The sequence below is a fragment of the Molothrus ater genome, chromosome 15, assembly GCF_012460135.2.
Source record: "Molothrus ater isolate BHLD 08-10-18 breed brown headed cowbird chromosome 15, BPBGC_Mater_1.1, whole genome shotgun sequence".
NCBI classification, from domain to species: Eukaryota; Metazoa; Chordata; class Aves; order Passeriformes; family Icteridae; genus Molothrus; species Molothrus ater.
This window is the reverse complement of record NC_050492.2, coordinates 2,975,072-2,991,670: the sequence shown is the minus strand read 5'-3', so window position 1 is coordinate 2,991,670 and position 16,599 is coordinate 2,975,072. Positions and strand designations below refer to the sequence as shown.

General features: G+C 49.8%; 2 protein-coding genes and 1 long non-coding RNA gene across 4 annotated transcripts in view; 2 read left to right on the top strand and 1 right to left on the bottom strand.

Annotated features, from left to right (window-relative positions):
- Positions 1-105: 105 nt before the first annotated feature.
- On the bottom strand, positions 106-9,395 carry LOC118691913 (uncharacterized). The gene is made up of 3 exons (XR_004981099.2): positions 9,252-9,395; positions 1,523-1,621; positions 106-1,084 (listed from the first exon to the last, which is right to left on the bottom strand). It is a non-coding gene; the product is annotated as an uncharacterized LOC118691913 (long non-coding RNA).
- Positions 9,396-9,816: 421 nt separating this feature from the next.
- Positions 9,817-10,882, top strand: PURA (purine rich element binding protein A). Its single transcript, XM_036391565.2, has one exon. The coding sequence runs from the start codon at positions 9,842-9,844 to the stop codon at positions 10,790-10,792; it is 951 nt and encodes a 316-aa protein (XP_036247458.1). The 5' UTR covers positions 9,817-9,841; the 3' UTR covers positions 10,793-10,882.
- Positions 10,883-10,887: 5 nt separating this feature from the next.
- CYSTM1 (cysteine rich transmembrane module containing 1) overlaps positions 10,888-16,599 on the top strand; it is a 67,638-nt gene continuing 61,926 nt past the window's right edge. Inside the window, exon 1 of one of the 2 annotated variants that reach the window (XR_004981109.2) lies at positions 10,888-11,007. Coding sequence is in view for 1 of the 2 variants with exons in the window: in XM_036391566.2 (XP_036247459.1) it covers positions 10,976-11,007 (32 nt within the window). In the remaining variant the exon portion in view is untranslated. The remainder of the gene's footprint in view (positions 11,008-16,599) is intronic. The other variant, XM_036391566.2, reaches the window with a different exon arrangement.

Below are 16,599 nucleotides of genomic sequence, written 5' to 3'. Positions count from 1 at the left end.
ACACTGTCCCACAGGCTGTGCTCTGTACACTGTCCCACAGGCTGTGCTCCTTTCACACTGTCCCACAGGCTGTGCTCCTTACACACTGTCCCACAGGCTGTGCTCCCTGCACATTGTCCCACAGGTCTCCAGCAAAGCCAGTTTGCAATGTTTCTGCTTTGAAAATAATTTTCCTCTCCAACACAAACCAGGTGCTGCACACACCACAATTTCTTACTTGCTCCATCCAAACCCTGTGGAATCCCAGCACTGCATCTCCCCACCTGAACCTCATAGTATTTGCTGAGCAGCTGTAAAACAATTAATTGAATTTAATTATTGAGAGGATTTTCATGTTTCCTGCACACTTACACACCATGTTATCTCAATCACACCAGGGTTGGTCTCTAATTCTCTTTTTAATGAGTTCCCAAAATATTCCCATAAGCAATATCCTCAAACCAGCTCCTCTAGACACTGTGAGAGGCTGAAACCCCCTAATGACCCCTGGGGAGGGAGAAGAACTTCTTGCTGTGCTGGGTGCATTCTGTATTGGCACCAGGCAATTCCTGCTCTCCCCAGCAGCAGGATTTAGGGGAGCCAAGGGTTTCTCATCCTCCTGGTGTGATCCAGTCTGTGCTCCTTCAATCCTTCAGTCTCCTGCAGAGCTATTGCACAGCCCCAGCTGGGACCTGTGGGTCTAAAAGCAGACCAAGGAATTACTTCATAAAAGTGAAGGTTTTCCTCTCTGACACCAAGCCAGAGTGGACTCTGCAGCCAATTTGCTCCGTGAGAAACCAGAGCTGGAAAAACTCAGTACCTCCATCATTTTCCTCATGGCATCTTGGAGGGAAAAGAAAAAAGGTGTTGCTTCTGTGGTAAGGGTCTGGCTTATAGACTAAGAGGTTTTCAATTAAACATCTCTTCAGCAAAATCCAAAACACTGGGATGAGTTCTGGGACAGCTTTTTTGAGATGGTAGTCTCTGGATAAGCCACAGAGAGCAGGAATCCCAGGTTTCCAAATCCCAGACAGGTCCCAACAGGACAGAAAGGAATCCCACCCAGGGCCACAACGATGCTCCAGAAAACACCCCCAGAGCAGTTCTGAAAGAGATATAGGCAAATGTTAAATAATTACTGAATAAACTTTGATACTTTGAGACTTCCCCTGCTACAGTACAACATTTCTTAATGCTGCCCATGGGAAGTCACTCAGAAAAGGAACAGTGCCTGACTCCTCCTTGTCACAGCACCCAGGTCAGGCTCACAGGACTCTGCAGTTGTGAGCTGGGCCTCTCATCCCCTCAGGGCTGGCAGGAATCAACCCCACCACCTTGTTGTGAATGACAAATGACTCTGCTGCCTTAGATAACCCCTCACCACAGCCCTTTTCTTCTTGGTAAAGCTTAAAATGAGAAGCCAAGTTGGCTTTTCTCTTCCTCTATGGAAAACTGGACCTTTAGAGGGTGATATCACACCCACCTCCCACCTGTGGCAGCCCCCCTGTCACCTCCCACAGGAGGACTGCAAAGCTGGCCATACCTCCATGGATCAGCACAGCTGAGACCTTCATCCTCCTTGAAGGACAGCTGTGACTTCCTGCCAGGGCAGGCACTGGAGTTAAAGAACAGCTTTATCCTCCTGGAAAAGACAGGGACTCGGCTCCAGCAGATGCCTCCTCCCAGGTGTGGGGCAGGACACCTGGCTGGGCCACAGAAGGACAGAGCAGTGCTGCAATACCTGAAGAATGGCTTCAAACACTCACCCTGTTACCCCTCACTGCACAAAATCACACTCAGAGATCACCTTGTATCTCCTCTGAACAGGCTTTGCCACCACACCAGCTGCTGCGGTGAGATGAGATGCCTTGGTTGTTCTCATGCGTGCACAATGAGTTCAGAACATACAAGCTATAAATTCTCCTGGACCAAAGTTCCCACATTCTCCAGGCCAGGCTGAGAAGTATTTGTGTAAATAGGTTTGTTTACAATCAACAAAGTAAATAGGTTTGTTTACAATCAACAAAGTGTTTTCATCCCAGGCACCCAACCAGGTTCCTGTCCTGTCAAGCAGCATCAGCACAGCTCCACCAGCACTGGGCACAGCAGCAGTGCCCTGCCTGGGTCAGTGCCCACCCCACACAGTGCCCAGCTCACAGCTGCTGGGGGATCCCTGCCCCACCCCAGGGCCCAGCCCTGGACAAAGATCAACCTCATGGGACACATCACCTGTCCCAGACAGAGCACCACCAAGCACAGTGCCAGCGTGAAAGCTCAGAGCCACCTCCAGAAACAGCTCTGAAGGGGACAGTTCCTGTCTCCTGGACTGGCACAGCAGCTCACACCCTCTCTGAGAGCATGCACCTGCTCCCAGGGCAAGCCCCTGCTCAGCCTCAGCACCAAGGCAAAGCACAGGGGATGAAACACTGCAAAACAAGCTTGGAGCAGGGCCATGCCTGGCCATGAGCCAGAGAGGGGCCAAGAGCACTGTGAGCAGAAAAGGTGTTTACAAACACCTCTCCAAGCCTCCTGCACAGCAAGACAAGCTGTGGAAATGCCTTTGGCTCCTTCCTGCTCATCTCTGGTTGGGCTCCACAAGAGCTCCTAGGGCATGTTTTTGTCCATTTATCTTAGAATTGGGAGGGAGGGGAGTTAGAAGAGTTTAAATTAAGTTCCAGTGCCTCTGCTCTCCTCCAGGTAGGTACTACTCTATTCCTGGGTTTATGTAGCATCCTTGAAATTACTGCTTTAGGTATCAGCTGTGCCTGCAGGGCTGTATTCACTCACTCACTCACACACACACATTTGCCCCCAGGAGCTAAAAGACAGGTCCTGAAGCTCTGCAATGAGTTTAACACTGCTAGAACAGGTCTTGAATACATCCATTAGCCTTGTGGCTGCTGCTTTACCACCACAGGAAAAGAGGATTCAAAACCAGGGGCACTAAAATCACTAGGTGGGTGCAGGGTCCAGGGGGACAATTATCTGCATGCAGCAAAAGTTCCACCATAGGAACATCAGCTACTTGCAATCCAGCCAGGGATCTGAGCCCCTGTCTGCCCTGCACAGCTCCATCTGCACAGGTGCACTTTGCTCTTCCTCGTGTGAGTTTTGGGAGAGTTTTCCTTTCAGAGTCATGTAAACCAAAGCCCACAGAGGATGGGGAGCTGGGATTCTGTGTGCTGGTTGTGGCTGGGGTAGAATTAATTTTCTTTCCAGTAGCTGCTATGGGGCTGTGCTTTGGATTTGTGCTGAAAACATGGCTGATAACACAGAGATGTTTTTGTTATTGCTGAGCAGGACTTACACAGAGCCAAGGCCTTTTCTGCTTCTCAGATCACCCCACCAGCAAACAGGCTGGGGGTGCACAAGGAGCTGGGAGGGGACACAGCCAGGACAGCTGACCCACACTGACCCAAAGGATATTCACAGAATTCACAGAATGACTGGGTTGGAAGAGACCTTAAAGATCATTGAGTCCAACCCAGCCCCAACACCTCAACTCAACACTGGCACCCAGTGCCACATCCAGGCTTTGTCAAACACACCCAGGGATGGGGACTCCTGGGCAGGCCATTCCAGAACTTTATCACCCTTTCTGTAAAAAACTTCTTCCTGATATCCAACCTGTATTTCCTTGATGCAGCTCATCCCAGACCACACAGCTCTGCTGTCCTGGGGGTGCCTGAACACCTGCCTGCAATGGCAGGAGGGAACAGATTCCTTGCTTTGCTTTCCTGGTGCATGTAGCTTTTGCTTTCCCTGTCTTTATCTCAGCTGCCAGTTTGTCTCATTTCCCTCCTTCTGATTCTCTCTCCCATCCCATCAGAGGGGAGTGAGTGAGTGGATGATGGTGCTGAGCTGCCATTTGGGGTCAAACCACAGCACTGTGTCATGCTGGCAGCAGCCAGCCCACCTGAGAGCTGAGGACTCGCTGCATCCTCTCCCAGTGGCAACAGTCAGGTCAGCATCTTCAGAGAAAAACTTCTGGGGAAAAGAAAAAGTCAAAGCATCCTTCTCTTGGATGCAAAACTGGTAAACTGTGATTTGTTCTAAATCTCATTTCCAAACAATGATTTGTTCTGTATCTTCCTTCTTGTCCTCACAGATGTTTGGGGTTTCTTTGGCCCCACATGGAAGCAGTCAGCCCATTTCACACCAGCTCTAAGAGCACCCTTGCTCCCTGGGAACAGATTGTAAAAGATCTATTCCAACATCATCACATACTTTTTAAGGAAAGGGGCTTTAAAGTAATCTGAGAAAGATTCACAGCCTGCAAAAAGCTGCATTGGAGAGGGGCTGAAGTATTAACCTCAAAACCAGAAGTTGCAAATGGCCAGAAAGCTCCCCTGGCAGGAGGAGGAGGTGTGGAGGTCCGAGGTGCACTCGTACCAGGAGTCTCTAGAGCCAAGACTTCTCTCTGCTTTCTCCCACCCTTTTCTCCTCTGGGACCCTGCACCAGCTGCTCCTTGGGCACATTAGGGACCCAACCTGGTGTGATCCAACTGCTTTAGAGGCTGCAAATGAATGGCAGGATAAAGCAGGCATTGTGGAACAGGAGGGGGATGCACCTCTATCAGGCCAAGCTGGGAAACCCAGAATGCTGCAGACGATGTCAGCCAGTGCTTCCTAAAGCACACTTCCCCAAAATGTGCCTTGAGGGCATGAATTCACAGCCCACAACCCCCAGCATGTCCATGAGCCCAGAAGGAAAAGCAGGAGCAGAGAGGGTGGCAGGTGCTTTGCTGCATGTCTGTAAGTCCAGAACCAGCAGTAATGGCTGGAGGAAAAACAGGACCATCTGGGCTCTGGAGACAGCAGCAAGGCAGCATGAAAACAAGAGGAATCAAACAGCAAAAACAGGAGGTGCTGTCATCTTAATGAAAGGATGACCCAGCTGGTCACAGGAGCCAGAGCAGCTGTGCCTGTGAGCCAGCTATGCCCACCAACCTGGACATCCCTGTGGACAGAGCACCTTCCCAGCCAATGCCATGGGTGTGGGAAGAAGGAAGGGAAGGGAAGGGAAGGGAAGGGAAGGGAAGGGAAGGGAAGGGAAGGGAAGGGAAGGGAAGGGAAGGGAAGGGAAGGGAAGGGAAGGGAAGGGAAGGGAAGGGAAGGGAAGGGAAGGGAAGGGAAGGGAAGGGGGAGGTCCACCCAGGCATCACACCAGTTCAACTGGAGGCAAAGAAGCCACCTGGATACTGGGAAACAGTCACATACACAGGTGACACAGCCTTTGCTAAGTGCTGCACATGATGCTGGGCTCTAGTCCTTGCTCCTCCTTAGGAGACAAGGAGCAGAGAGCACTGGGTTTATAAATTATTCTCACTGAAAACCAGCAAGATTGGAATTTGGTGGCCATTTGTTGCTAGCTTTCAACAGAAGAGCAGCCAGCACTTCCTGGATTATGTGGGGAGCTGGAGAACCATGCTTCCCTCTTAATGTCTCTGAGAACAAAGAACTGGGGAGGGTCCTTGCTCTCTGCAGGTGACAACACCTCCATGGTCAGAAAGAGCAAATGAGGGGGAAGCCAGCTGAGAAAAGGCCAGTGGGGGACTTGCAGGCCAGTCAAAGGAGAAGAGAAAGCACACTGGGGTTGGAACAAGCCATGGTGAAAACAATCCCAAACTTAATTCACTTGGATAGGACATCACATAGTGCTTAGAAGAATTAGCCCTTTATCTTTGCAGACACAAGAAGCAAGAACTTGTTCTGCCATTGTGCACTCACTGATTCCTTCTTTCTTTCTTTGTTTTTTGTTTGTTTTTAGTTTCTGAAGAGTGAGCAAAAGCGGCGGCGTTACTGCTCACCATGGAAACTGCCGCTGTGGACAAGGAATGGCTGACATGTCCTCGGGATGTCACCCTCCAGCAGGTGGCCAAAAAGGCACCAACCCTGTACCCAGGGCCAGTCTGGATGCAGCCCTGCCCCACTCTGGAACAGCTGGAAGCCAGGCTCCCTGGCAGGGTTATCCCTCAGGCAGTGACCCTCCAGTTCCCCCGTGGAGGAATCCTTGCCTGGGTGCTGCCCCAGAACAGATCATCAAAGGGAGTGGAGCTGCTCTCTCGGAGAGAAGCGGTTCCAACTGGAGGGCTGCAGTTGTCCGTGGCCAAGCTTTCCCATTGTTATTTTACAGTCACTTGATGTTCTGAAAGATATTTAGAAAAATGACTTTAACTGTCCTGTGCCAAACTGGGTGAGGGTGAAAAAAAAATGAAATTTGGCAGGGATGTTATTCATTCAGCATGTAGCTTGGATGACGTCCAGTGACTAACACAGGAGTTTTAACTGATCTGGGAGACTGAAAACCATTCACAAATAATTTGATTTAGGGTCACTGTGATTTCTTTTTATAAATAATTTTCATTGAGAAGTATTTTTTTAATTAGGATCGACAGATCCTAATAGCAACGCTATTGTGTGCGCCGCTCATCGTTCCCATCTTCCTAAATGACTTTCATATGTTGTGTGCTGGTTTCTTGTTTGCTGCACACGATGGGGCTTGTTCACAGGGTGAGCAATGCCCCACAGCACTGGACAAGCCATGCTGAACTCCTCTCTCCAAAGGCACACTCCAAGGAGGACTCAGATGGAAAGCAAAGGGAGCTTTCACCATCCTGTTACAGGTTCCTGTTCAGGGGCTGCTCTGAGCCTTCACCCAGCCCCAGACATCCCCCCGTGGCTGTAAAAGCCTTTCTGAGTGCTCTGCATCTAAGAGATGGCAACAGCAGCTTGGCTTTGGTGCTTCAGTGCTCCAACTCCCATCACAGCACAGGAAGTTCTCTGATTTCCCTTTTCCCCTTTTCCATGCTGGGAGTGCTGGACAAGAATGGGACCAAGGGAAATATATGACACAACTTGGAAAAAAGTCTAAACTCAGTCACCTCCTAACCCAGCAGATCACCCAACAGCCTGAGCAGATCTGCAGGAGAATTCAGACAGCGGTGAGAGAAGAATGACTCGGCGACTCAAATGAATCTTGCTTGGCAATATCCTCTGAGTGTGACAGCCTTTTCTTTAACTTGCACAATAACAATTGCAGCCCAGCCACTTCAGCTACTAATCTTATCTCTTGTTTGAATGGCTCTTAGCTTGCCTCCTGTTGATTATAAATGTTTGTACAAGTTCTCGGAGTCAGCGGAGTTGTTGTTTCGTAGCTGGATTACAGGCTGGGGCTCCAAACTTTGAGATGCTCACTGTAATGATCAGATATGTTCTTAAAAGCGCGCTGAATTGGATTTCAAAACAAAAGGCCCGTTGATCTTAAGCCTGAAATCCCAGCCACAGCTCTGAAAATATTTTCCCTTATCTTTCCAAGGAACTGAAACTGGTGTGGAAAATGACTACAATAGTCAAAGAAAGGAGGATTATCTTATGAGAGGAAGCTACCTGAATTTGGTCTCATTTAGGCTATCAGAACAGGGCTGAAGGGGGTATAATTGCCACTGAGAGACACATGGAAGGAGAAAAGCTGTTAGAAAATCTTGTGAAATCTCCAAACTGAGAGTTGTGGGGCTGGAGATGAAAAGATTTCTGATTTTCAGAGCAAAGAGGTCTGGGAGGGGTTTCAGCAGAAGCCATGGAGGCAGCAGAGTGTGCAGCCTGATAACCATATGGGAGCCACTGATAGCAGCCAGGACAGGCAGCCTGGGACCAGGAGCTCCCTGCAAGATCCCAGTCCAAACCTGGACAACGTCTGGAGAGACTCCTCTGGCTCCTGCACTTATCCATCACCCTGGTCCATCCTATTTTGCACCTTGCCTCATTCAGCAGCCATCCCAAGCTTGTCTTAGCCACATGATCTTGTTTTAGCATTGGGCAGATCAATTTAAGTTCCTGTGGGTCCCCCAGGGTGGGCTGCTGTGGTAGAGCTCCCAATGAAAAGATTTTCTTTGGGAAGAAAAACACTTTTTTGCCTTTGTTTTGTTTACTTCAATAAGCAAATGCCTTATCCAAGCCAAATTCAGGCACAAAATCAGAGCATTAGGTAGTGGCTGTGACTTCCAACGCTGAAACATGCTGGGCAAGCAGAATCCCACAAAACATCATCCCCCAAAGCACCAACACTGCCAGGTTGTTCCCAGGATTGTTGGTATCCACTTGGAGTGCATCCACTCCTGAAAAATAACCTCTGGCCTGTGCTGGGGAGAAAAAATAACCTCTGTGCTGGCCAGCATCCTCAGCACCAGCGATTTTCACTGCAGCCCAGTCAGAGACAGACCAGCCACAAGGGCACAAACACAACTCCTCCTGCACTTCCCACTTGTACCACATGGATAAAGCGTGGTTCATCCATAAGGACACCTGCTGGTGACAGCAACAGGCCGCGGGTTAGCTTGTTTGATGTCATTTGACTTGAAGATAAAAAGAGCAAATCAAGAGAGAGGGGCTGCCAAAGCACCAGCCTGCAGCCTGCCGTGGGGGCAGCGTGGGGATGCCAACCTGGACACCCAGGAAACACCCAGGACACTTCAGGCAGGCTGAAAATCAAAGCCAGCATCCACGGAGAGCACAGCACATCCCCAGCACTCAGGGCTTTCTGACAGCTGGCAAGCGGCAGCTCAGCCAGCGCTGAAATATTGTTTCTGTGGTAAAAGGAAACTGTTTCTCTGTGTATTTTTTTTATTACCCATGGAGTCACCATCACCACGGCTTTAACCACAGCCATGGGGCAGGCTGGGGGTTCCTCCTGGGATATCTGAGCATCCTCTAACGCAACAAGATGTCTCAGCAGTTCACTCCCTGTCTCCTCAGAAAGTCATTTGCGTGCCAAGCGCATTCCACAGGCCACCCCAAAATTCACCTCATAGCACCACTCTTTGTGCAACACTTGCAGGGGTTTTTGGGATGCTAGAGGGACATCCATACCTTCCCCAGAAGTCAGCAGTCCTGGAAGCATCAGGCAGGGAACAGATTTCTACCCAGAGCAATCCTATCAGTTTGCTTCCTGGCCAGCAGCATCAGGAGAAAACATCCTTACTTGGGCTGGAGCTGGCTTAAAATTGAGGGTTTGGAAACAAGGACTAGAAGCTAAAGCATCTCCTCCAAAACCCACCCCCAGACCTCAAAATCCCACCTCCAAGCCTCCAAAATCCCACCTCCAAGCCTCCAAAATCCCACCTCCAAGCCCCACCTCCAAACCCCCGCTGCGGGGGGACGCCCGATCCCCCCGGTCCGCATCCCCGCGGCGCTCCCGAGCCTCCAAGCCCCGCGCCACGCCATAGGCCAATTAATTCACTTCATCATCAACCCCGAATAAACACACATCCCACCCGTGCATCCCGGGCATCCCGGGCATCCCAGCCGGGAGGAGGGCCCGCTGCTCAGCGTTCTCCCGTACGGTTCGCTGCGGGGAGCACGAACCCGGCGGCTCTCCCGGGCCCCGCGGGCTGCCCCCGGGGTGCGGAGCGCGGGTGCGGCGGGCCCAGCGGCGGGGCCAGCGGCGGTGCCGGGCGGTGCCGGTGCCGCCCGGAGCGGGGCTCGGCCGCGGCGCCGCCGGTGCGCGGAGGGAGCGCGCAGCTGCAGTACCCGCGGCGGCCGCTCGGCGGCGCGGCACTGCCGCCGTGCTCGCCGGGGCGGCCGGCGGCGGGGGCCGCTCTCTGCCGCCTTCCCGCGCCCTCTCCTCGCTCCGGCAGATCTCGCGAGAGCGCGGCCGGCTGGTGGCCGCGGGGGCTGTTGCAGCAGCGGCGGCGGCGGCGGCGGCGGGAGGAGGAGGAGGCGGCGGCGGCGGCGGCGGCGGCCGGGGGCGGCCGAGGAGGCGGCGGCGGCGGAGGAGGCGGCGGCGGCGCGGGGGCGGCCGCGCCGGGGCGAGCAGCGGCGGGCGAGGCCCGAGCGGCGGCGGCGGCGGAGCGGCGGCGGCATCATGGCGGACAGAGACAGCGGCAGCGAGCAGGGCGGCGGCGGCGGGGGCGCGGCGGGCGCCGGGGGGCCGGGCGCGGGCGGCGGCGGCCCGGGCGGCGGCGGCGGCGGCGGCGGGGGCCCGGGCGGCGGGCTGCAGCACGAGACGCAGGAGCTGGCCTCCAAGCGGGTGGACATCCAGAACAAGCGCTTCTACCTGGACGTGAAGCAGAACGCCAAGGGCCGCTTCCTCAAGATCGCCGAGGTGGGCGCGGGCGGCAACAAGAGCCGCCTGACCCTCTCCATGTCGGTGGCCGTCGAGTTCCGCGACTACCTGGGCGACTTCATCGAGCACTACGCGCAGCTGGGGCCCAGCCAGCCCCCCGAGCTGGCGCAGGCGGCCGACGAGCCCCGGCGGGCGCTGAAGAGCGAGTTCCTGGTGCGGGAGAACCGCAAGTACTACATGGATCTGAAGGAGAACCAGCGCGGGCGCTTCCTGCGCGTCCGCCAGACCGTGAACCGCGGCCCGGGGCTGGGCTCCACGCAGGGCCAGACCATCGCGCTGCCCGCACAGGGCCTCATCGAGTTCCGCGACGCCCTGGCCAAGCTCATCGACGACTACGGCGTGGAGGAGGAGCCGGCCGAGCTGCCCGAGGGCACCTCCTTGACTGTGGACAACAAGCGTTTCTTCTTCGACGTGGGTTCCAACAAGTACGGCGTGTTCATGCGGGTGAGCGAGGTGAAGCCCACCTACCGCAACTCCATCACCGTCCCCTACAAGGTCTGGGCCAAGTTCGGCCACACCTTCTGCAAGTACTCGGACGAGATGAAGAAGATCCAGGAGAAGCAGCGGGACAAGCGCGCCGCCGCCGCCGCCGCCCCCGCCGTGGGCGCCGAGCCGCCCCCCGAGGCCGAGGCGGCCGCCGCCGGGCCGCCCGGCGCGCTGCTGCAGGCCGAGGAGCCCGAGGAGGACTGACCGCCCGCCCCCCGGGACGCGGACTGGCCCCGCCGCCGGCGGGAGGGCGGGCGGGCGGCGGGGCGCGGGGGCGGCGGCCCGGAGCCCCCCCTCCGCCCGGAGCCCCCCCGGCCGCGCCGCCCGCCCGGCGCCCCCCCCGCCGCCCGGCAGCAGCAGCGCCTCAGACCCGCCACCCATCGCTGGATGTTCCTCCACTTTACCCACCGTATCAAACAGTAAGCAGCTGCTAAAAAAAAAAACAAAACAAAACAAAACAAAAAAAAAAAAACCAAAAAAAAAAAAACAAAAAAAACAAAACACACAAAAAAAAAAGAGTCAAAAAAAGTAATAACATTATATATGAACTGTGTTTCCTACTTGATTAAAAATATAAAGAACTGAGTGTTTATTTCCCTAATTAACCGAGAACTTTTGTACACGTTTAAGCTATTATTATTAAAAGTGTTTGCAAAAATGGTCAAGATTATAATATTGCTGAATTATATAAAAAAAAAGTCCTTTTCATGTTGAGCTAACATTTGACTTTAGCACAAAAAAAGAGATATTTTAGAACACGTAAAATAATATTTTTAGTTTTTTCTTCTCATTTTGTTACCAAATTTCGAACCTTACATGGAGGTTACTATAGTATATTTGACACCCTATATACCTGTGATTAGAGATGTGTATATATATATGAGGGCTAGGCATGCTGTGTGTCTGAGCTTTGTCTAAATGTTATGCAGAAGTTTGTAGAGTTAAAAGGTACGTAGGTTTAATTCATGCAAGGTAAACAATAAGTGCTCTCTTTTATACAATATGCATTGCATCTGGACCTTAAACATATAAAAATGGTCAGTGAAACTTCTGTGAACATGAAGAAAAATTATTAAAAAAGGCATTTAAATGAAATTTGCTAACTTGTGATTTTTACGTTTGAACCAAAGTTATTCAAATAGTAAAAAAAAAAAAAAAAGAAAAGAGGAAAAGAAAAAAAAAAAGAGAGAGAGAGAAAAAAAAAACCCGAAAAGTAAAGAATTTCCTCCCATAATATTTTTTTTTCTGCACCTGTTTGGTTTACAACTGAGTAGGCGTATTGTCATTATTGTGTATATGAGATGTACTTGTATTGTTCATAATATATTTTTTTTATTCTGTGTACTTAAAGTACTTAACCTGACGTGCAGCGGTTTCCAGTCCACCTGTTTTTGGACAGCAGGTAGCGAGTCTTTCCTTGTGGCCACTGGCACTAGCACTATCTCCTGAACTCGTGTGAGGTCCGGACCGATGCTTTGATCCCTGTTCACTTCCGTAGGCCTGTTAGGAAGCAGTGCAGCGAGGGCAGCGTGATCCCACTGAGCCATGGGGGTCGGAGTTTGGTTGGACAGTGAAAGCCAAGCCGGTGTGTGTCCGTCATGGATTTCCATGTAGCTGTGGTGCTAGTTATTATTACTGGCTACATACCTGGCCAGCCTGGCCGTGCCCTGCCCTCCCCGTCCCAGCTCCCGCCGGGCGCGGGCTCTGCTCGAAGCCTAGGCTAGGGAAACACAGATTTGTCAGAACACTAATCTGTCCAGGTGTGTTCTCCAAATTGAAATCGTTTGTAATAATAAGAAGAATAATAATAGACTTTTACAGGTTGTCTTCGTTGTTTTTCAGTTATGTTTTTTTTTTTCTTTAAAAAAAAAAAGTTGGTGTGCTTTTAATTGACTAACTTCTTGCTGCTGTATAGTAAAATATTAATATATTTTTATCATTAAACTGCTGCATGACTATCATCATTGCGAGTGAAGAGAAAATGTTATAAAAAAAAAGATGCCTTAAACAGTGAAAACAAAACTTTATTTTTTGTTTTTTCTTTTCTTTTCTTTTCTTGGCTGGAATTCAGTAGAGAGCATTTCAGAGAAACTAGAATCTTGTTCCACTCAGAAGTTTTTTGGGAATGCAATCATTTTGCTGAATGGTCTTGGCTGAGTTAGGGGTCAGGTAGACCTGAGCTGCTCCTGTGCGAGCAGGAGCTGCCAGCGCTTCTTTACCGAGGGGCAAGGATGGAGTTTCTGAAGGGTGGGGAGAAAACAAAAAAAAAGCTTGTTTTAAAGAATTTGATTTCCTGCTGTCATTTTATTCCCAGTTGAAATTATAATTCCCTTTTTCTTCTTGGGGTTTTTATTTTGTTGGTTTGTTTTTTGGGGTTTTTTTTGAGATGTACTGTAAGTGTCAAAACAAGCTGTTTCCATTGTACCATGCATTATTGCCCTTGAAAGAAGTTTGCTGTTAGTGTTCACAGAAAGTTAAACACGAGCCGCTGGTAGCGAGGTGTTTCTGTTTCTTTTTAAACAATCACTGGAAATGTTTAAAATTGCTTTAATGTGCACTTTTCCTATTTCCCAGTAGTGAAATAAGCTTTTCAGAGTGCGTAATGTGACATTTGAAATGGTTCTCAATTGCATGTAAACATGTGTCTGATAACCTGCTTCTGAATCGGAGGCTCTGGATGGGCAGTTCCAGCGATTATTGTACTTCAACTGTGATGTGTCGGGACTGCACTCTCCATGCTGCTAGACGTAGTTAGGAATTTAATTGCTTTGGTTGTTTTTTTTGCTACTTGATTGATTGTCTCGGTCCTGCTGTTCGCTGCCCTCCCCAAAGTTGTCGCGCTGCCGACGGACGCGCTCCGGCGCCCGTAGTTCCAACGCCGCCGCGGTGCGTTCCCTGCAATAAGTAGCGGGAGGCGAGGAGAGCACGGCAGAGTGTCCTTCCGTCCCTGCCGGCTCCTGGGAGCATCGCTAACGAGGCAGGCTCCTCCCGTGGTCTTCCTCGCCCGCGCCGCCCGGATCCTGCCCAGGATCCGGCTGACCGGAGGAGCGCACGGGCCGCGCGGGTCCAGTCAAACCAGTACAGCCTGGAACGGCCCGCGGGCAGTTCTGTGAACAGTGGCCGAGAACTTGTGGTCAGTTTTTGTCTCGTTTTGGGTTTCTTCTGCGTGTTTCTTTGGTTTTTTTGTTTCGTTTTGGTTTTTTCTTCTTTTAACGCACGTTCTGTATGTTCAAGGACTTGATGAATGATGATAACGAAAGACTAAAATGACTGTAAAGATTTGTGGGATTTTGCTCCTCGTTGTTTTAGTTTTCATTGGATTTATTTTTTCGCTTTTTTTGTTTTAATTTTTGTTTTCCCGGAGGTGCTCGGTACTTTACCAAGGCTCTAATATCTCAGTATTTAAAACAAAGTACAGAAAACCCTGTTTAATGTTAGAAGAAGAAAGGTATATTTGACCATATGTGTTGTTTTAAAAAAAGACAGTATGCTCAAATGTGCCAAGATACCTAATTCCTGAGAAGTATGCCTTATATTTTCCTTGATGATATGCTTTTAAATGTCTTGTAGAATAGGTCCAAGAGCATGATAAAAGCTACTTTATATTGACTACGTGCAAGAAAACTTGAAATTCATTGCAATACTGACATTATTTTATTTTTAAGTTAAAGGGACACTGTCAAGTAATTTACCATTGAAATGCAACCACCTTTTAAGTGGTTTTATGCTAACGGGGAAATGTCCTCCGAATTCAAATTCTATTTTTTTTGTTAAAATGAAAACAAAACAAAAAAAAAAAAGAAATTGCTCTGTCTTTGAGAATTTAAATAAAAAAGAAAAAAAGAAACAGCACGAGCCGCTGTTGATTCCTGCCTCTTCTTTGCGGTCCCGCTTACGATGCTGCGGCGGGAGGCAGCCAGCAGCTTCCCGGGAGCCGGGGGTCCCCGCCGGACCCTCCGGGGTTCCCCCCGAGCCCCGGTACCGGGATGGGCCGGGCGGGATCGGCGGGCGAGCAGGAGCCGCGGGTGCCGGGAGCGCTCCGAGCTCCCAGCCGGGCGCGCCCGTAGGCGGAGGGCTTTTCGTTTTTTTGAAAATTCAATTGGGAAAAACAAAAAAAACAAAAGGAAAGAAATACTTGACAGTGTCACTTTGTGCGTATCCCTCGCAGGGGTTGAAATGCGCTGGGCGCAGCGCTGCCGGGAGAGCGGCTCCCGACCTGTCCCGGGACTGGGGGAAGCGCAGAGGGGGCAGCGGGCGGGCGCAGAGCCCACCCCGTGAGCCAGGCAGAGCTGCTGCCGGGGATTTAACCCCTGCTCAGAGCCGACCGGTAACTTCTTTTTTTTCGTTTAGTTTTGGGTTTGGGTTGTTTTTTTTTTTTTGGGAGCAATTACTTTGTTGCCTTTAAAAATAGCACTGTAACCACCTTTTTTTATGATTAGCTGTAGTGTAACCTTTGTCCCTTCAAACTATGCAAGCTATGAAATGTAAATTAGGGATCAGTTAAAGATAGTTGATTATATTCAATCAGATGACATTCATGCACTAACTGGAGTATATACAGATAAAGCTATTAGAGTGACTTGTATGCTAACAGCAAGATATAACATACCTACCTATTCTAAAAAAATGACTATTAATATTGTATAACAGGACTGTGGGGGTTGGGAGGGAATGTTATCTCTTATCTTCTTAAAAGGGGATTTAAGATTTTTATAACTGTTTTTTCCATCAAACTTTAATATTTTTGTCAAATTTTTAGGTATTTAATTTGTAAAATAGATTTTACTTTGTACTGGCGTACAGAAAATAGGGGTTGATTTAAACTTTTTTGAAGCCAAGTGATCAAGTACATTTGTAATAAAAAGTCAATGGATCTATATCAGTCGTACTCACTGTTTTCATTTCTTGTACGTTCTAATGCAGTGGCGCTCTATGTCTCCCAAGGAAAAAAAAAAAAATTGGGGAGGGGGGTGGAAGGAGAAGGCAAAAATGTCAGCATTGATGCTGCCAATTGATGCAACTTTGCGTGCACAAGTGGCCCCTGGTCAGTGGAGATTTGGTAGATATGCATTTTTCCTAAAACCACGGTGCACTTTTTCCAGAAGGGTTTATGCAAACCTGACGTTTTTGGCATGTCCTCACTTCACGCTTCCACCTTGGCGCCCGTAAACTCCAAAGTCGCCCTTTGGGAAGCGCCTTTCCCCGGCACTTCAGAAAAAGCAAAACCAACCAAAGCAAAACTCTGATTTCTCCTAAAGTGGTGAACTACAGCACATGATGTTTTTGCACCCTCACATGCTGTCGCCCTTCCTCCAAGGTCTGCCACTTGCTTTTCTCTAAGTTCAACAGGTCTAAGGTTTTTTTATTTCCTTTTTTTAAGTAAAATTGCCAAGTGTTTTGGATCGAAGACTTCAGCAGATCCACCGAGCTTGGATCCAACACCTTGCAGAGCACTGACATAATTATTTTTTAGTTGCTTGTTTGCTTTAAACCCAGCCCTCCCCTTCCCTGTCCCAGGGCATATACCAAATCTGATTGACTTGTCTGTGGCAGAAGTTGTGGGAGTCAGCAGGGAGAACGACGACATTAATGTACAAGAATGCTAAAACAGGTTTACATTTTAGGGGCTCTCTTCAAGCATAAAAAATCTCAAAAGTCTAACTAGAACCAACCAATTTCCTCGGTTTTGCTAGTCCTCCAGGTAGACATTGAGTCTCTCTTAGGTGAGTTGGAAAGAAGGCAGTAAAGGCAAATTCTTCCGCAGCTGTGCAATTTGCTCCTTCAAAAACCTGCTGCTTCCTACTGGATTGCGTGGCTTTTGGAGAGGTAGGGCTCTGCCTGAAGCACTGTGAGTTTCTCTTTTAAAAAGACACTGTCAAGAATTTATCTTTTTTAGAAACCCTGTTTGCAGCTTTTTTTTTTTCCTGGCTTTTTTTTTATACTTCTTTTTTCTTTTTTTCTCTTGCTTTTTGTCAGGCTTACCCAAACTTTCCCTTTATTGTCTTACTCCC